This window comes from Phyllobates terribilis, unplaced genomic scaffold (genome assembly GCF_046119375.1).
Source record: "Phyllobates terribilis strain yellow unplaced genomic scaffold, ASM4611937v1 Scaffold_3__8_contigs__length_932513732, whole genome shotgun sequence".
Taxonomy (NCBI): Eukaryota; Metazoa; Chordata; class Amphibia; order Anura; family Dendrobatidae; genus Phyllobates; species Phyllobates terribilis.
The window spans coordinates 121,231,354-121,252,913 of record NW_027362763.1 but is presented as its reverse complement, the minus strand read 5'-3'; the positions used below and the strand labels follow the sequence as shown (position 1 = coordinate 121,252,913).

General features: G+C 44.8%; 1 protein-coding gene across 1 annotated transcript in view; it reads right to left on the bottom strand.

The window, feature by feature from the left end:
* Positions 1-4,987: 4,987 nt before the first annotated feature.
* Positions 4,988-21,560, bottom strand: part of WDR35 (WD repeat domain 35) — a 119,101-nt gene continuing 102,528 nt past the window's right edge. The window contains exons 23-29 of the mRNA XM_073674116.1: positions 20,050-20,182; positions 19,683-19,793; positions 14,763-14,927; positions 11,615-11,755; positions 10,158-10,311; positions 5,306-5,546; positions 4,988-5,194 (exon numbers count right to left, since the gene is read on the bottom strand). Coding sequence (XP_073530217.1) covers positions 5,044-5,194; positions 5,306-5,546; positions 10,158-10,311; positions 11,615-11,755; positions 14,763-14,927; positions 19,683-19,793; positions 20,050-20,182 — 1,096 coding nt within the window. The 3' untranslated portion in view covers positions 4,988-5,043. The remainder of the gene's footprint in view (positions 5,195-5,305; positions 5,547-10,157; positions 10,312-11,614; positions 11,756-14,762; positions 14,928-19,682; positions 19,794-20,049; positions 20,183-21,560) is intronic.

Genomic DNA, 21,560 nt, shown 5'->3' with positions numbered 1-21,560 from the left:
CACAAGCCTTCAGAAAGTCGGCGGTCTTTTTCCTGAGAGCGGGGTGTTATCGCCCCAATTTCCATCGGCTCACCATTGTCAGCACTGAACCTCTCAGGACTCGAAGCTGACATAGCAGAGGATTTGCTTTCATTAACCCTTGCACGCAGTCTCCTGTCCACCCGTATAGCTAATTGCATTGCCTCCTGCAAGTTTCCAGGTGTGGGATAAGCAATCAGTAAATTCTTAACCCTTTCACCTAGCCCTGCAAGAAACAAGCTTTTCAAAGCTGAATCGTTCCACCCCACCTGGGCAGACCACCGACGGAAGTGAGAACAATATTTTTCCACATTACCCGATCCCTGCCTCAAACGTCTTAATTCAGACTCAGCAGATGAGACACGATCAGGATCATCGTACAATAAACCCAAAGCAGAAAAAAAAACTATCCACTGATCTAAAGCACGGATCACTAGGTTGGAGAGAGAAGGCCCATCCCTGAGGATCTTTGCGCAAAAGTGACATTATGAACCCTATGCGCTGTGATTCATCACCAGAGGATCCGGGTCTCAAACGAAAATATAATAGACAAGCATTTTTAAAAGAAAAAAAATCTTGTTGTTCGCCAAAAAATAGATCAGGCAGACGTACCTTTGGTTCCACAAAATGCGCTCCAGAACAGCTACTCACGTGTTGTTGGAGCTTGGTCACCTCCAGAGAGAGTCCCTGCAAGCGTTGAGCCAAATCTTGCACCGAGACCATGATGGAAAACTGGAGGTCTTTCCTTAGAGAAAAATTATTATTTTTTTTTTTTTTATGGCTGGACTTACTGTTATGATCTGCTACAGAGACTAAGGAAAGACAGGAGATCTGTCCCTACAATAGAACTAAACTAGATCCCTACGATGTAATGGGGAACCTGATCCTGCGATAAGACCCGCTAAAGTCCTCGGCTAGTCTGTACGAAGACCTATAGATGTGAGGGAGGAATCCCTACAAGAACTAGGGACTGGGAAAAGTAGGACACCTCCTAGCAGAAATCGTAGCAGTCAAAGACAAACACACAACAAAAAGTAAAGAGGTCAGAAGACCTAGCAAAACTAACAGAGAGCGGCAACAGAGCACTAAGCTAGCTCAACAGTAGTAAATACAAATGAAGTCCAGCAATGCCAGGAGGGCGGAGCCGGATTAAATAGGCAAAACTGGTCATGAGACCAGCAAACTAAAAAAAACCTAACAGGAGAGTTGTAACACATATAGATTGTAAGTTTGCGAGCAGGACCCTCACTCCACATGTAACTGTTGAAATGTGATACATTGTATTGTTTATATTGTCTGTACATGTCCCTACATAATTGTAAAGTGCTGCGGAATATGTTGGCGCTAAATAAATATAAATTATTATTGTTATATTGCTCACATATAGCTCAGCATTGAGACCACCATTGATCCTGGTCAAGTATCCAATGCCTTTGGCTGTGAAGGAATCTCATACCAGGCTTCCTTTACCGCAATTGACAGTTCTTCAATTTCTCGATCCATTAGCCCCTTTTTCCCTGGTTTCTTACAGACCCATTTGCACCCATCAGAGCCTAGTCTACTGACTTTCGTCTCATTGCTCCAAATCTCCCATTTCCAATCTTCCACTTTTTGTACTTTTTTGCTAACTTGAGCCGACGCTTATTATGCCGATATTGAAGTCGAAGCTTCTTCACCTTTTTTTGAGCCACCATTCCAGACTTGTGTAATGTGCGTCGCCCGATGCTTGCATGGACGTCTGTGATCTCACTATTATGAAGCATACGAGCCTCCTCCACTGCCGTGTTTGTTGCGCCAGACTTGATAGACCTTGTGATGAGCCGACTTGTTGACTCCGATATTTTGCCTGGACGTCCACCTCTTGGCTTTTGAATGGATGGACGGACTTCATTTCGTATTCTTCCAGCTGTCATGACATTCACATGATGCAGTTTGGCAATATTTGGCCGAGAGACCGCTATCGATGACCGGGATGATGCGGTTTCTCTTTTCTTGGGAAATCTTCTTCATGGTTGCTTCTCGATTTGAACCAGTGATCTTTCCCTTGGGAATCAACCTAATAACACACCGAGCTAATAGGGAATGTGAGAACAGGTTGTATTTTGTTGTATACAGGAAGAAAAAGATTATTCCACCACCAGGAGCAAAACCGTAACAATGCAGTGACATAACAAGAATCTGCATAACTAATCATATGCTAAATAGTTGCAGGTCAATAGCAGGTTATGTATTAGATAGCCAAGATGATTGTCTATAAAATGATGGTAGTCTCACGTTCAGAGAAGAAGTGGATGGTGAGATATGGAGCCTGAAAGTCAAAAGTTTAAAACATTGTTACCCTTTTGCTCTTTACTATATATAAAAAGAATTAATCCGATCGGTAAACGGCGTAACAAGGAAAAAAAAAATTTTTGGTCGCCGCAACATTGCAATAAAATGCAATAACAGGTGATCAAGAGATCGTATCCACCCCAAAATAGTATCAATAAAAAACGTCAGCTCTGGGCGCAAAAAATAAGCCCTCACCCAGCCCCAGATCACGAAAAATGGAGACGCTACGGGTCTCGGAAAATAGCGACTTTTTATTTTTTAAATATTTGGGATTTTTTTTCACCACCTAAATAAAAAAAAGCCTATACATGTTTGGTATCTACGAACTCATAATGACCTGGGGAATCATAATGGCAGGTCAGTTTTAGCACTTACTGAACATGGTAAAAAAAAACAATTATGGAATTGTCATTTTTTTGCAATTTCACCTCACTTTGCATCATTTTCCAATACAAGATATGGTAAAACCAATTGTGTCGTTCAAAAGTACAACTCTTCCCGCAAAAAAATAAGCTCTCACATGGCCATATTGACGGAAAAATAAAAAAAAGTTATGGCTCTGGGAAGAAGAGGAGCAAAAAACGAAAACACAAAAACAGAAATACTCAAGGTCGTGAAGGGGTTAACCATTTAGATGCTGCTGACAGTGGAAATCAGATGGTTATAAATATTGTGGGCCCTTGTCGCCGCCCATCGTCACACCACTTTCTTAACACAATCACTCGGTGCCAATATTGGACTGACAAGGGACAGTTTCAAGTCCACTAAAATGATGCGAAAAAAGTGATTTAAAGGAAGTTTTAAAACAGGTTTAAAAAAAAATAAAATAACTTAAAATCACACTTTTTTCCCAACATGAAAATAAATAAATAAATAAAAACATACTTGGTATCGCCATATATGTATTAGTCCACTATACAAACTATAGTGTGCCATGCTAAAAACAACAAATACAGCTCCATCAACGGAAAAATAAAACAGTCAAATCCACACAAATGTATTTATTTTTTTAAAAACTTCAGGGTTTATTTAAACCGCAAACATACACAGTGGGGAAATAAGTATTTGATACACTGCCGATTTTGCAAGTTTTCCCACCTACAAAGAATGGAGAAGTCCTGTAATTCTATCGTAGGTACACTTCACCTGTGAGAGGCAGAATCTAAAAATAAAATCCAGAAAATCACATTGTATGATTTTTACATAATTAATTTGCATTTTATTTCATGAAATAAATAATTGAACAGCCACCACACAATCATTAGAAAATGGAAGAAATACAACTCCACTCGCAGTGTTTGGAGGAAAAAGAAAGAGGAGTATAACCCCAAGAACACCGTCCCAACTGTGAAGCATGGTGGGGGAAACGTCATACTTTGGGGGTGCTTTACTGTAAAGGTGACAGGACGACTGCACCGTATTGAAGGGAGGATGGGGTCATGTATCACGAGATTGTGGCCAACAATCGCCTTCCCTCAGTAAGAGCATTGAAGAAGGGTCGTGGCTTGGTCTTCCACCATGACAATTATCCGAAACACACAGCCAGGGCAACTAAGGAGTGGCTCCGTAAGAAGCATTTCAAGGTCCTGGAGTGGCCTAGCCAGTCTCCAGACCTGAACCCAATAGAAAATCTTTAGAGGGAGCTGAAACTCAATGTTACCCAGCAACAGCCCCGAAATCTGAAAGATCTGGAGAAGATCTGTATGGAGGAGTGAGACAAAATCCCTGCAGCAATGTGTGCAAACTTTGTCAAGAACTACAGGAAACGTCTGACCTCTGTAATTGCAAACAAAGGTTTCTGTACCAAATAGTAAGTTCTCCTTTTCTATTGCATCAAATACTTATATCATGCAAATTAATTATGTAAAAATCATACAATGTGATTTTCTGGTTTTTATTTTTAGATTCTGTCTCACAGGTGAAGTGCTCCTACGATAAAAATGACAGACCTCTCCATTCTTTGTAGGTGGGAAAACTTGCAAAATCAGCAGTGTATCAAATACTTATTTTCCCCACTGTAAAACAAAATCTATACAAGTTTGGTCTTACTGTAGTCACACTCAACCGTAGAATCATGCTGACAGGTTGTTTTTACTGTACAATAGATGCCGTAAAAGCAAAACACAAAAAAAATACTTTATTTGGTAAAGTGGATGTTGTTCATCAAAATCACAACTTGCCCTGCAAAAAAACAAGCTCTCATACTGAGATGTAAAAGATAAAGTTTAAAAAAAAGTTTAAAGTTTAAAAAAATTTAAGTTAAAAAAATTAAAAATGTTATGGCTCATGGTACAATGCAATGAAAGAGCATAAGCACAAATTGGCTCTGAAAGGAAGAGGTTAAAAAAATAATTAATCTTAAAATTTGTGGTTTTGGGACATTGTTCCATGTTTGTATATATTTTTTCCCAGGAAAAGCGCGGCTTTTTATACAGTCTGTGTCTGGCATTGCAACTCCATCTTAGTCATTTATTTACTGCAATACTAGACTCAGCCTCTAGGACAAAAGTGGCGCTGTTTCTAGGGGACAAAAGTAATCTCAGTGTTTCCTAATTATCAGTCAGACTTAGTTATGGTATAAAAGTTGTGCAGAAGAGTGTGCAAAGTGATAACAGTGAATAATCAGAAGGGCGGTCAGTGAATATTACATATAACCTTTATTTACAACATCAAATGATCGGCCTGTGGGGAGGATCAGGATATGGAGCTGTGGCAGAGAGGGCAGAAGCTGTACGCGGCGATCTCGCGGTCCTGCACGCCGTGCTTACAGACGCTGCACATCCAGAACTGATACTCCGTGATGGCTCTTCCTGAAGCAATGCATGTTGGGAGTTTACCTTCCCCTCTGTCGGGAGAAAAAAGAAATAAAGCTAAGTGAATAATTCTGCATTATGGTTTTGGTGGTGCGATGGTGGTGGAGGGGTTGTGAGCTTCCAGGATGCACAGTGATACCGACCCTTCTGGGAACACGTCCACGTCTGACTTCCGGCTGTCCTTCGGGCTGTGCTTGGTGAAGATTTCCAGGGCGAGGTCTTCGTACTGCTGCCTCTGCTCGGGGACTGTCGTCTCTAATGATTCCAGTTTTATGAAGGCCTTGGAGGATGTACCGAACGCCCTGTTAGCGCAGCCGCAAAGTGCCACGAGGGAGTAGATCTCGACAGCAGGAATGATGTCCTCGTAGTCTCGTAGATGGAGAGCTGGAGATGACAGAGATACAGAAATGAACATTTCCTTTAAATTAGTCTTAATATATATCCTTAGGATAGTCATCAATGTGCGATCAGTGGGGTTCAACCTTGGGACTATCGCTGGGAATGTGCCGCTGTGATTGTGGTGTCTCTGCCGAGCGCTGAAGAACTCCCAGAGATCAGACCCCACCTGTTACTCACTGGTGGCCTGTCAATTTAAGAAAAACTCTTTAAAGTCTTTAAAAAAAAAAAAAAAAGCTTTAAACATTCTTTATTTAAGTAAATAGAACAGAAACAAATGACATCAGTGCAGCATATGGAATTATAGACAAGGAAATTGAGATATCATAACAATATCAATAAAAAGACAATAGTATCTCAATGGAACAAATCAAGGCACTTGAAACAATATATAACAAGACAAATACAAAACTAAAGCTAGTATACCTAGACAACAAGAGACCTAAGCTAGGGAAATGAATAATATCTGAATAAAGTATCAGAAAAGAATTAATACAAGGGAGCATAATGTATGAGAGACATCACATACCAAAACAAAGTTATGTGTTTCGGCATGTTGGCAAGATTAATAACCTGAATGAGGTAGGAGATAAACAGTAATGGGAAGGAGCAGGAGGTGCTCAAGATATGACAGAAGAAGTAGTAGTTATTTTTAACCCACAAAACTGCTAAACCAGCCAGGGAAACCAAACCTCAAGAAAATGGGAATGCCGGTAAGTCTCCCAACTAGTGAGCTCCTCCAACCGCCTAATCATCTCAACCTTATTCAACCACTCAAAGTGAGTGGGGGGTGTAACCTGCAACCAGTGCAGAGGGATCAGGTATTTCGCCGCCACGAACATTTTAACTCCTTAACTAACGGTGCCGTATTAGTACGCATATTTGCGTACTGCCCATTCAGTGAGGGCTGCTGCTCTGAGCCCGCGCTGAACCGAGCACATGTCAGCTGATTCTTACAGCTGACATGTGCCCGCAACAGCCGCGGGTGGAATCGCGATCCACCCGCGGCTGTTAACATGTTGAATGCCGCTGTCAATCTCCAACAGCGGCATTTAACGCGCGCTTCCGGGTAGCGCGTCATAAGCCCCGACCCACCGGCGACCCCGTCACGTGATCGCGGGTCGCCGATGGGCGTGCATGACAACCCAGGGTCTGCAGCAGACGCCTGTGGTTGTCATGATCTCGTCGCTATGAGCGCCACCTAGTGGTCGGCGCTCATAGCACAGGACCATTTCTGCTGCATGCAGGGGACCTGCTCGTCCCCTGTATGTAGCAGAGGCGATCGGATAGTTGCTGCTTCTAGTCTCCTATGGAGACTATTGAAGCATGCAAAAAGTAAAAAAAAAAAGTTTTTAAAAATATAAAAAAAATAAAAAAATATAAAAGTTTAAATCACCCCCCTTTCGCCCCATTCAAAATAAAATATAAAAAAAAAAACCTACATACACATATTTGGTATCGCCGCGTTCAGAATCGCCCGATCTATCAATATAAAAAAAGAATTAATCCGATCGGTAAACGGCGTAACGAGAAAAAAATTCTAAACGCCAGAATTACGTTTTTTGGTCGCCGCAAAATTGCAATAAAATGCAATAACGGGCGATCAAAACATCGGATCTACCCCAAATGTTATCAATAAAAACGTCAGCCCGGCGCGCAAAAAATAAGCCCTCACCCAGCCCCAGATCCCGAAAAAATTCTCTTGCAAAGATATGCACCTGAAGAATCCGTGGGAATTAGTAAGAATGGATTCGACTTCTTCATCCACCAAAGAGATGTTAAGTTCCTTTTCCCAAGAGTATATAAAGGAAGGTTTTTGGAAGGACTGAGTCAGGATCATATGGTTATATATCTTCGATATTCCTTTAGGAAAAGGGAACGAGAGTTTACATAGCATGTCCACCCATGAACCTCCTCCCGCACCCGGGAATTTAGATTTAAACATTGAAAGACTGTGGGTGACATGTTTGTGTTGTAAGAAATTAATGGGGCGCGTGGAGGAATTAACCGGCCATGAATCCAGCAATGGTATTTTATTGGTCAGGAACAGTTAGATTGAATAGTTCGGCAAATCCAACCAGAAATTATAGGGATCTGAATAATTTGGGTCTAGAAAGTACGGAATGGTAGAAATAGGGGCCTGAGCTGAGGGAAGTATGCTCTTTTTTAGATCTTTATCCAAGTCTCGTTTAATCTTGAGGGCAGTGGTAATAGTAATATCACTTATGGCCTCGGAAGTGGGGACAACATTTGCCCATATGTATTTGTGTGGATTATTACCCAGGAGAAGATCAATGTCTGAGGCTTCCCCTCTCTTGGATGCACTGGCTAATTTGAGCCATCTATTTAAGTTGATTGCTTTATAATAGTTTAGGACACTAGGAAGGCCAATACCCCATTATGATTAGATAGGGTTAGGATTTTATGAGGAAGTCTACATTTTTTATACTTTCAAATGTATTGGAATATGACCTGTTTTATTGAGGAAAAGAAGGCTAAAGGAAGATTTATAGGGAGCATATTCATGTGATAAATAATTTTGGGGAGGATATACGCTTTGACTACATTTTTTCTACCTATCCAGGATAACATAGGATTATCATATGTTCTAAGGAGGGATTTAATTTTCTCAATAAGAGGAAGTCTTTAAAGCTTTTTACCAGACTTATCTCCTCCATTCTTAGCTCTTAAATAGATTGTCCAGTCTTAAGGTACAAGTCTGCAGTGACTGGACAAAGACTGGACAACCCCTTTAAGGCTCCCATGTTGTCTGTCCATCACGAGGGTCTTCCCTATGTCAGTTCTATCTGGCAGCCAACATGGCACTGTACCCCACTACTTGTGCAGACACAGCACCCATTCTAAGGCTACGTCCACACGATCCGGAGCCGGCTGCGGCCCCGATGCGGAGCAGCCTCCGGCTTCCGCTCATTATGCAAATGAGCGGCGGCCGTTTTATTTTTTTTTCTCACAAGCAGGCTTTCCCCATAGAGATTAGGTCTATGTGGAAAGCCCGCTTGCGGACCTGCAGGAGAAATTGACATGCTGCAGTCTGGAAAGACGCGCCACATGTCAGTTTCCGCGGTCGTGCCGCAGACGCATAGTGGGCATGGGATTTGTATAAATCCCATCCACTATGCTGTAACATATGAATTGAGGTTTTTATTAATGGCATAGATATGATAGATTTGAAAGTCATATTTTCGGAGTTATGACGAAGTGGCGAAGGTAAAGCATTGTCACTGGGCGGTAACCATAACAACTTCAAATTAAATATCAGACAGATGGATGTTGCTAGCAATGCCATGTTTCCAATCTAAAGAAGAGGTAAAATCGTGATACAAAACATGGCAGTAATATCTCCCGCCTGGGACCTCCAGGGGTGGAGATATCGTAGAATTTGGGAATTTCATAATTTTCTAAGAAAGAGCCATATCCTATGGTTTTCTGAAGACCAGCACTGTTCTGTCCGTTGTCCCCCCCATCTAAAAAAAAACTGAAGAGCTCCTCTTTACAAATGCATAGCCAACCATGCGACATCAGGTTTTGTACATTTTGCCTGTTTATCCTTTTTATAACATGTGATTGTATATACCGTATTGCTATGTCCATTTTGTAACATCTTTGTATATTTTTATAAACACTGCCTACTTTTCGGATTAAATATATAAATTTAATAGCTTTGTTCCTCTTGCTCTGTAAACCGCACCCTTGAAGCCAAAACGCTACCTGTCGGGTGTCCAATCAGCCTGTATAAAGGATTGGTGGTGGCAGAGTTTTTCCTGGGTTATTGGGAAGCTTGGCTATGACCATACCGGAGTATATATATATTCCATGAGTTGGAATTGGATGTGTATATACTATATGTTCACTGTGAGCTCCCTAATATCCAGCCTAGTAGTGGAAGCAGCCGCGGCCTCGTCCATCAATCAGCAGCCAATTGATGATTGGAGGCGGCGCAGTACTGGTCCGTGATCATTTGGCAACGGCGGGCAGATATCTGTGGGATCTCCCAGCTGTTCCCTGACAGCTTGTTTTCAGGGATCGGCCTCAGACCCTTAGTTTCAGTGAAGGGAAATCTTAATTCTTCAGAACAAGACATTGTGGGCAATTGTAGCTTCCAACTTTGTGAGAACAGTTTGGGGAAGATCCTTTTTTGTTTCCATTATTGTGCCCAGTGCAAAAGGTCCATAAAAACCATAAAGACATGGAAAGGGAGCTGAGTGTGGAAGAACATGACCGGCAGCACAGAGCCTGGACCTCAACCCCATCAAACACCTTTGGGATGAACTAGAACGGAGGTTGTGAGCCCAATCTCTCCCCAATATCAGTATCTGACCTCACAAATGCTCTTCTGGGTGAAGGAGCAAAAGTTCCCACAGAAACCAAACTCCTGTAGAAATCCTTCTCAGAAGAGTGGAGGCTGTTATATCTGCAAATGGGAAGAGCCTATAGGACCTTTTTTGACCCTTCACTCCATGCAATCCACAGGCACTAATATGGAGCTGGTTCCCGCTTCATAGCTTCCAATATATATACATCTTGGTATACAGGAATTATGCATTGGCTTGTACACGTTACTAGTAGATCTCTACACACCTGTTCTCATGGCAGCATCTACATAGCCCTCGTAGAGCTGCCTCTGAGCCAGCAGGAAGAAGTGGTAGGCCTCAGCTCCTCGCCAGGGGGTGTCAATTATTCGATTATCTGATAAGCTATCCTCCTCCAGCAGACCAGCTATCGCAGATGTAGCCTGAAGAAAAAAATACATAGCATCATACAAGGAGTAGCGTTTCTCCTTGCGGAGAGTGACATGTTAAGCATGTCAACGTGAGGATACTTTTAAGCCGCAATGCTCCTCTGGGAAATATGCAAAATGGTCTCTTCAGAGAGGAAGAGAACTAGAACTCTAGCGCCTATAGGAAGTAGCAATCCTAAAAGTCAACATTGACTCTCCAATGAGCCTTGTTACATAACTTAGGATAATAGCCAAAACCAAAATCTCAATTTGCAGACACTGTTTCGGGGTACTGCCCCTCATCAGTGCAAAGTGTAAGATATGGTTTGCTCTCACCCAGCCAAACCATATCTCACACTTTGCACTGACGAGGGGCAGTACCCCGAAACACAGTCTCTGCAAATTGAGATTTTAATTTTAGCTATTATCCTAAGTCATGTGACAAGGCTTGTTGGAGAGTCACTATTGACTATTAGGATTGCTACTTCCTATAGATGGCGCTAGAGTTCTAGCTCTCTTCTTTTCTGAAGAGACAATTTGCATAGTAACAAACAGAAATTTTCATCACCTAAATTATGGACATGGGGAGAGAAGGAGTCACAGCTGCTCCTATCATTTCAACCGTTATTCAATAAGACATGATCAATCAGAGGATGAGAAATAAGATTTACAGGGTTTCCCATGTGTCACATTTGTATTATTATATGCCGTGTTAGTTACTCTGCAGCATTTATTTTTGCATGGTGGGGAAATCGGAAATACTATTAGGCTTTAGGCTGATGCTATGTACCTCCCCCATACTTTATACTGCAGCTCTGTGTGCTCAGATTGGCTCCTGTGTATAAGAACAAGCTCACCACAAAGTCAGTGCTCATTGAGATTACCGTATTTCTATTGAGAAATGGATAGACTGATTATATTGGCAGGCATTTTTCCGTTAACCTAGCCGTTTTAAAGGCAAGATTGTAGTTGGACGGGTTGCGGGCTTTTTTACACTCTTGGGGTATTAATAAATTAATGGCTCACTTCCCTTCATTTCTGATTTTCTTTTTTACGCCTTGTGCCATACAGTAAATATAATAGATTCCAGTGATACCATAGATCGATTATGGTTTATGGTTAAACTATTTGCAAGCAATACCATAACTTTGCCTAATAAGTGGTGTTTTTTTAATTATTGGTGTGTGTGGGGGGGGCGGGATTGAGAATTAATATCTATTTTGTTTTACATCACTTTAATCAGTGGGGGACATGAATCAGTATTCGATGTCTTGGAGTGGTAGTATTGGGCTCTGTGGAGCACGAATACTTGTGGTACCTCCGTCTGTTTGCCCTTGACTTTCCCTTTCTGTGTGTTCTTCACGTGTGTGTGATATTGCTCCACCAGTAAAGCAGCCAGGACGTACAACTTCTTCACACGCAATGGCTTTGTGCGTTTTTTAGCTTCATCTTCAGCGATCTGCAAAAAGGAGAAAAAGCAGATTATACTTAGGATTGCAGCTGAAACATGAAGGAATAACAAAGAAACTCTGCGGCCACAAACTCAGATGCCCAGGGCCTAATTCAGACTCAGATCATTGCTAGGATTAGCCGGTGTCCAGCATCTCCTGTGTGCATGTGACCGGAGGTGGTAAAGGGGGGGCTGCCTGGTCATTTCAGTTGCTAAACCAGCCACAATCTCTGTCCATGTTACGCCCACCGGTGGCGCATGTGGATTAGTGGACCCACTGTGCCACAGGGCCAGGCCATAGGTAGGGCATAGCTAAGCGGCTACCTGGTGTTTACTGGAGCTCCTGATGGTGGAGACAGGCCTGACTGCAGGTAGCCGCCAGGTACCACTCCTAGGCAGCGCCCTGTACTGCAGCAGTTGACCCCGGGGCTCAGGTTAGCTGACACAGACTAAGGCTCCATTCAGACTAATAATTTCAGGATCACTGCAGAACAGTTACTGACACAGAGACTCAGACGGGTATTTCAGAGATAGGTTGTAGCAGTCCAGATATATGGGATACTGTGATAAGGAAACGTTCTGATACTGGCTGCATCAGGACTAGAAAACTTTGGGAACAGGACTGGCAGCACCAGGACCAGGGCACAATGTTCAGGCACGGGCCGTACCAGGACCAGGGGACATAACTCACTAGTAGGGGAAACTAGACACTAATGAATATTGTTGCTTCGGCGACCGTGTACTAATTATGCTAAATGCCTCTCTCATTTACTATAAGCGTGCGCTGCCCCTTTAAGAGCAGGGCAGTGCGTGCACACTAGGCGCTGCCGGAAACTGCGGCACACACAGCACCAGAGGACAGGGAGCACGCCAGTGGCAACGCCGAGGGCCAAGGTGATGAGTAAGCCAGTGTCCCTGCATGGAGGGAGAAGGGGAAACCATGCAGAGGCACCGGCCATTACGCGACAGTCCATACATTGACTGTGACAGGGCAACATAGGTCACTTTGAAATCTAAGGGGTTACAGAGGGCTGCAGCTCCACAGGAGGGCAGCTGTCATTGACATCCATGGCACCTGCAGATAATGGTGCAAAAGCACAGCTCTTATTCCAACAATGTAAATGTCCTGTGAACTAAGGGGTCAACCAGCATCATTTGACTTTCAATGAGGCCTCATACATACGACAATATTTTCCACATCTGAGAAAAACGGACAGATTATTTTGATCAGATTTTGATCAGTTTGGTCCGAATCATTTTTCCTCATATGTGGAGAGAAAAAAAAAAAGGTTTCTCCACCTGTTCCTTTTTGTGAAAATCAGAGGGCACTCAGATGTCATTTGAGTGTGGTCCGATTTTTTCACGGACCCATAGACTTGTATAGCAGTTATTGATGAGACCCTTGGATCAAAATCAGACACATCTCCGATATTTTCTTTGGGCTGCTTGGTTCGAGGAAAAAAATTGGACATGTGCACAGCCCCATAGAATATCATTGGTACGAGTGCTATACGTGAACACCATGTGTAGCACTTGTATGAGAAATCAGACGTGTAAATGAGCCCTGATGCGCGGTATCAATTCTCCATAGCCACGTATATGTATGACGATTGTCGGGTGCGTGTGTCTGGAGCTCCATACACAGCAGGTGGAGGCGATATAATTCAGCTGATATCCACAGCATCTATGTGGTTAGACACAGTGCGATCATGGGGCACTGATGGGTTGTCATGTCTGCCGAAAGAGGTGGTGGTCTAAAAAAAAGGCAGAGCTTCTTAGGAGATGGCTAAAATGATCATACATTTCAGTACAGCAGTATCGTAGTGTATAGTGATTGGAAGTTCAAATCTTAGTTCAAGGGGGCTAAAAAAGAGAATTAAAAACAGTTTAAAAAGGTTAGATTTGAAAAATCTAAGAATTCCGATCGCCCCGCCCACATTTTTATAAATTATACAAACAAACAAACCTGCCAGCTGTTGCTGGGTTGGGTTAGTTGACACTTGCTGGGCCTGCGACTGTGAACTATTAAAATATTATGTCATTTATCCTACATGGTGAACGCAATAAAAAGAAACCAATGCCAGAGTTGCTGTTTTTTTCAGCTGTCCCTTAAGAAATTGTACTAAAAAAAAGCAAAAAAAAATGGGAAAAAAATGGCTCTCAGAAAATTCTTTTTTCTTATTTAAGTTTTTATATTTTAAAAGTAGAGAAAAAAAAAGCTACATTTATTTTAGAACCAAACTGATCCGCAGAATAAAGTTCCCGGGTCATTCTACCATAGTAAAAGCTGTAAAGACGTAACCCCAAAAAAATAATGGCAGAATTGATGTTATTTTTATTATTATCAATATCACCCAAAAAGATTTTTTTTCTGTAAGTTATGCGGTACATGCGATACGACCATGTCAATGCAAACTAAAAAAAAATCCTGGAAGACAAGACAAAAAAAATGAAGGCAAAAAAAAAATAAAAAACCTGTAGCAGAAAGGGATTTAAAAAAACAACAACTTTTAAACAAAAAAAAATAATTTTTGCAAACTGAACACAACCTTCTTTCCCTAAATCTCCTTGAACAGTTGTAGCAGGGATGATCAGTAGATGGCAGCACTCGTTCACTTACAGTGACATGTAAAAGTTTGGGCGCCCCTGGTAAAAATTCCTGTTATTGTGAACAGTTAAGCAAGTTGAAGATGAAATGATCTCTAAAAGGCCTAAAGTTAAAGATGACACATTCCCTTTATATTTAGGCAAAATATATATATATTATCATCTTTTAAAATTTTAAAAATTACAAAAAGGAAAATGGGCTGATGCAAAAATTTGGGCACCCTTGGAGATTTGTGTGCTCAGATAACTTGGACCAAGGTGTCAGACCTTAATAAGCCAGTTAGGGTTATGGCATGTGCACTATCATCGTTAGGATGCAAAGTTCCCGGCTTTATAAGAACTATACTGCATAACTAGATACTGCAGCGAGGTTCTGGTGTTGGGTCGGGATTCTATATTCCATCCTTACTTTGAACAGGAGTTTCGCTGCCTCCAGGAAGTGGTTGGCTTTCCGGTAAAGCTCAATGGCGTCCAGTATCTTGTTCTTTTCTAGTAAATGAGAAGCGTGCTTGGCAAGTAAGGATCCGATTTCTTTCATGTTGTGGTTCTTGGCGAGCTCGACTGCTTTATTCCACTGTAAAAAAGGAAAAAAAAACACTTTGGGTGACTTGTAATAGATTTAGCGATTGTTTGCCATGTATCATAAACCAGATATCCCATGGAGAGGAGAATATACAGTGCAGGGTTGAACAGAGCAGATGAAAACGGAAGTGCAACCATCCACCTGTGTGAAGTGCTGGAGGCCGAAATTCAGAACAGCCTGCAAATTCACTGGGATATAAAACTACTAAAGAAGCACAAGGCCCAGCATGCCTCCCTGATGTCTCACTGCTGTCAGAATGATCTAGACTGCTTAGGAGGAGAGGGGTCAAGTCCCCTAGGGGGACTAATAAATATAAATAAATAAATCAATAAATAAATAATATACAAAAAGTTCATATATCCCCCCTCCTCCTTTTTTCCACAGCATAAATAAAAAAAATTACATCTGTGCTATTACCGCAAGTGTAATATAAACTATTATAATATGTTTCCCATTTGGTGAACAACAACAAAAATCTAACTGAATTTATTGCTGTTTTATGGTCACTTTGTCTCCAGAGATCAGAAAGTCATACAGAATGGTATTGATAAAAACTACAGCTTGTACAGCAAAAAACAAGCCCCCCCATATAACTCTGCTCTTGAATGATGAGGAGGAAAATTAAAAAGTGAGCAGGTGCCCAAAGGCCACCATGAACCTGGAGCCGGCCCTGGCTAAACGGCTGTCAGCCCCTTCCGTAGCCCCATTTCCTGTGGTGGCATCATGAAAGGCTGAGATGGGAAAAACCCTTTAGTAATCACTGGGGGAAGGGGGGTTGTGCAATATCAGGATCCAACCCATACTAAGAAAGATGACGCTAAAGTGTTGCCCCTCTCTCTGTACAAGGGGACTCCCAGCCTCTGCAGTGTGGCTCCATTCATGTGACTATGGCTGGCTACGGCTGTGTGCATGGCTGGCTACGGCTGTGTGCATGGCTGGCCACGGCTGTGTGCATGGCTGGCTACGGCTGTGTGCATGGCTGGCCACGGCTGTGTGCATGACTGGCCACGGCTGTGTGCATGGCTGGCCACGGCTGTGTGCATGGCTGGCTACGGCTGTGTGCATGGCTGGCCACGGCTGTGTGCATGGCTGGCCACGGCTGTGTGCATGGCTGGCTACGGCTGTGTGCATGGCTGGCCATGGCTGTGTGCATGGCTGGCTACGGCTGTGTGCATGGCTGGCTACGGCTGTGTGCATGGCTGGCTACGGCTGTGTGCATGGCTGGCCACGGCTGTGTGCATGGCTGGCCATGGCTGTGTGCATGGCTGGCCACGGCTGTGTGCATGGCTGGCTACGGCTGTGTGCATGGCTGGCTACGGCTGTGTGCATGGCTGGCTACGGCTGTGTACATGGCTGCGTGGCAGGGAATCACAAAAACTGTGAGGTGGCACAGCATGGAAGGTCCCAGAGGTCAGACCCCCAGAGATGGGAAGACCCTTTAACATGATATAATATCTGGGGGGGGGGTATTTTGCAAAGCCATAATGAAAGTTAACAAGATTTCTGAAAATGTAGGTTAGAGTTGCACTTAAAAAAAACAAAACAAAAAAAAACAACAGACAGAGATTCTGGTTTATGAGGGGACATAATTCACACGGTCTACAATCCTGACTAGTTCACTCACTCCTATAGAAATCCAGCTGTTCTGCCATCGCCAGGCTGCAGAGCAAAACACGGAAGAAACAGTGAACGTCAGCCCCGCGGAGCGCAGCCAACATATACAGGGACAGATAGCGGGACGCAGAGTCAGGGAACTATAACCTTTCACCCCTGGTGTTGGCAACAATATTAGAGGTACTCCCACATCACGGGGCATGTCTACATCACGGGCGGGCGTGTCCATGTCACATGGAGGGGCGTGTCCATGTCACAGGGCGGGGCGTGTCCATGTCACAGGGCGGGGCGTGTCCATGTCACAGGGCGGGACGTGTCCATGTCACAGGGCGGGACGTGTCCACGTCACATGGAGGGGCGTGTCCACGTCACAGGGCGGGGCGTGTCCATGTCACAGGGCGGGACGTGTCCATGTCACAGGGCGGGGCGTGTCCATGTCACAGGGCGGGGCGTGTCCATGTCACAGGGCGGGGAGTGTCCATATCACAGGGCGGGGAGTGTCCATGTCACAGGGCGGGGCGTGTCCATGTCACAGGGCGGGGCGTGTCCATGTCACAGGGCGGGGCGTGTCCATGTCACAGGGCGGGGCGTGTCCATGTCACAGGGCGGGGCGTGTCCATGTCACAGGGCGGGGCGTGTCCATGTCACAGGGCGGGGCGTGTCCATGTCACATGGAGGGGCGTGTCCATGTCACAGGGCGGGACGTGTCCATGTCACATGGAGGGGCGTGTCCATGTCACAGGGCGGGGCGTGTCCATGTCACAGGGCGGGGCGTGTCCATGTCACAGGGCGGGGCGTGTCCATGTCACAGGGCGGGGCGTGTCTATGTCACAGGGCGGGGCGTGTCCATGTCACAGGGCGGGGCGTGTCCATGTCACAGGGCGGGGCGTGTCCATGTCACAGGGCGGGGCGTGTCCATGTCACAGGGCGGGGCGTGTCCATGTCACAGGGCGGGGCGTGTCCATGTCTCAGGGCGGGACGTGTCCATGTCACAGGGCGGGACGTGTCCATGTCACAGGGCGGGGCGTGTCCATGTCACAGGGCGGGGCGTGTCCATGTCACAGGGCGGGGCGTGTCCATGTCACAGGGCGGGACGTGTCCATGTCACATGGAGGGGCGTGTCCATGTCACAGGACGGGGCGTGTCCATGTCACAGGGCGGGGCGTGTCCATGTCACAGGGCGGGGAGTGTCCATGTCACAGGGCGGGGAGTGTCCATGTCACAGGGCGAGGTGTGTCTATGTCACAGGGCAGGGCGTGTCCATGTCACAGGGCGGGGCGTGTCTATGTCACAGGGCGGGGCGTGTCTATGTCACAGGGCGGGGCGTGTCCATGTGACAGGGCGGGGCGTGTCCATGTCACAGGGCGGGGCGTGTCCATGTCACAGGGCGGGGCGTGTCCATGTCACAGGGCGGGGCGTGTCCATGTGAGAGGGTGGGGAGTGTCCATGTCACAGGGCGGGGCGTGTCCATGTCACAGGGCGGGGCGTGTCCATGTCACAGGGCGGAGCGTGTCCATGTCACAGGGCGGGGCGTGTCCATGTCACAGGGCGGGGCGTGTCCATGTCACAGGGCGGGGCGTGTCCATGTCACAGGGCGGGGCGTGTCCATGTCACAGGGCGGGGCGTGTCCATGTCACAGGGCGGGGTGTGTCCATGTCACGGACGGCCGTGTCCATGTCACAGGGCAGGGCGTGTCCATGTCACCGGGCGGGGCGTGTCCATGTCACAGGGCAGGGCGTGTCCATGTCACAGGGCAGGGCGTGTCCATGTCACCGGGCGGGGCGTGTCCATGTCACCGGGCGGGGTGTGTCTATGCGATTCTCCGTGCCGACGCTGGGGGCAGCAGGCACATGACCACAAGTATGCAATTTGCTTACGTGCAATCACATGCTGACTAGACGTGCACGACCTCAAACAATACAAGTGTATTTAGCGAGCCCAAACATGTCTAGTCGGAATGTGGCCAGAAGTATGCAAATCACATATTTGGGGTTACATGACCACCTGCTGCCGGCACCGGGGAATCTTCACAGTGCACATAGAGTGACTGTACACTTGTACCCTAAGGCCAGACAACCCCTTTAAGGCTCTTGTGTTCGCCCACAATTCCTTTCCATGGCAGTTTCCTGGGATCTCCCAGACTGCATAGTGGTGGACTGTATGTGCGAGATAAAAAAATCTATTCGGAGTACAACTACGTAGCCTGCAATGAGATTGGGCAATCCTGGACCTTTCAAAATGCAAATATATTGCAAAGTGCCTTGTGCTTCCATGTTTTGCACATAAGGCAGAAGACACTTGATCTGGAAAACGTCTTTAAAAGGTTATTGTCAAAAAATCAATTTATTCCATTGAATATGGTAAAGCTTGCTGAGGGGGTCTAACCGCTAGGACGTCTAGCAATCCCAAAATCAGGGCTTTGGAAGCCTGAGAACTGCATGACCTTTCAGGAGCGGAGCTACGCGAGCTCGGCCTCCATTCATTGTCTATGGATCTGACACAAGTAGAGCAGAGCTTAGTAGTCCGAAAGACAATAAATGGAGTAATGCAGTGAAGGCCCCACTACATTCAGGACTGCAGAGCCCTATTCTTGAGCTTCCAAAGCCCCAATCTCAGGATCATTAGGGGTCCCAGCGATCGAAAACCCCAACGATCAGCAACTTCTTCCCAACCAGATATATAGGAAATAAGTTCTCAAAAAATCAAGTCATCTCCAAACCCAACCTATTGATATAGAGCCACACAAGGTCCTGATGACACTGCAGCTGAAAGAAGCCACAATCTCTTGGTATTATGGCCTGGAATTTCAAGCTAAATGTTTTTTGAGGGGGGCAAAACCTACATTTTAGCCGGTCATGTGGCTATTAACATGCTGTATTGAGAGAAGCCAATGAGAAGCTAGCCGGCATTTGACGGCCAGTAGACAAATGGCAGGAGTGGCGGTCACGTGATGACTCACGAGGGGGCAACAGAGGAGAATTCAGCATTTTTCAGTCACATAGAAATCTCTTAATTCAGCAAAGAAATGTTAAAAAGAAAATTATGAACATCTCCGGGTAGGTCCTTAAAAGTTCTAGGTATTTTTTTAATCTAGTGAGGAAATGTTCTTGGGGGCCACTGACCACCGCTCACCTGATTGAGGTGCATGCACGCATCCACCGCTGCTTTTGGCATGTTGCACTTCAAGAACGCGGCCACGGCTTGGTCACACATACCCACGGTGGCAAACATGCGGGCGATGTCCTGTGCATGAATAATGTCTATTAGTAACACTGTGCATACACATGATAATGGGCGGTAATCACTCACTACCGCTTACATAATATATAATGTATATGGAGGCATTAACATTCGTCAATACTGAGCTGAAAGCTCCGATCTTTTAATAAAGGTGCCATTCCACCGAAGATGTATCCCATCAGGAAACTCCTCGCCCCTAGATGTGTCCACACACTTTCCAGGACATTGTAGGAAGCCATACAGAGCGGAAGAAACTTACTGGGAGCAGTTTATTGTTTTCAGGTAAGGAATTAGCCAGGATCTCCAGCCCGTCATAGTCCTCCAGCATGTAGTAGCACTCCGCCAGGCGCTCCTGATTCCGGCCCTGCACGTAGTACTGCACCGCATTTACCCTACAGGGAGGAACAGGTTAATCACAGGCCCCAGCGTTATACATAACACACCCTGGCGGATCCATAATGTATACTGCCGCCCCCTGATGTCAGCACGTAAGGAGAAGAAGCCAGAGACACGCTGATGTTACTGTGTGCTGCAGCAGATTAGCCTGGTCTCCCTAATTAAAAAATAATTAAAATGCATGCCCGCCCAATTTGAGCATGCTTATTTAAAAAGTTGAGTTCAAGGAGATAGCTGGCGGTCTAGCTTCTTAACATCCTGACAGGGTGACCACCATTTTAAGGGAATGTCTTCAGAAAGTAACCTATTTTTTTTTTTTTTTTTTTAGATTTTTATTATAAAAATTTTGGAGATTTGTCTTTCATTTTCCATCAATTTTTTTAGTCTCATTATCACTAAAGACAGGAATATAATAACTGATACAGTAGATATACAGTAGATAATACAGGATCCACCATTCACAATAGGTGATGTTACAGCTCACCTCCTCCTCCTGTACAATGACTGATAACACCTCTATATACAGTAGATAACACAGGATCCACCATTCACAATAGGTGATGTCACAACTCACCTCCTCCTCCTCCTGTACAATGACTGATAACACCTCTATATACAGTAGATGACACAGGATCCACCATTCACAATAGGTGATGTCACAGCTCACCTCCTCCTCATGTACAATGACTGATAACACCTCTATATACAGTAGATAATACAGGATCCACCATTCACAATAGGTGATGTCACAGCTCACCTCCCCCTCCTGTACAATGACTGATAACACCTCTATATACAGTAGATAACACAGGATCCACCATTTACAATAGGTGATGTCACAGCTCACCTCCTCCTCCTGTACAATGACTGGTAACACCTCTATATACAGTAGATTACACAGAATCCACCATTCACAATAGGTGATGTCACAGCTCACCTCCTCCTCATGTACAATGACTGATAACACCTCTATATACAGTAGATAATACAGGATCCACCATTCACAATAGGTGATGTCACAGCTCACCTCCCCCTCCTGTACAATGACTGATAACACCTCTATATACAGTAGATAACACAGGATCCACCATTTACAATAGGTGATGTTACAGCTCACCTCCTCCTCCTGTACAATGACTGATAACACCTCTATATACAGCTGAGAACACAGGATCCGCCATTCACAATAGGTGATGTTACAGCTCACCTCCTCCTCCTGTACAATGACTGATAACACCTCTATATACAGTAGATAATACAGGATCCACCATTCACAATAGGTGATGTCACAGCTCACCTCCTCCTCCTCCTGTACAATGACTGATAACACCTCTATATACAGTAGATAATACAGGATCCACCATTCACAATAGG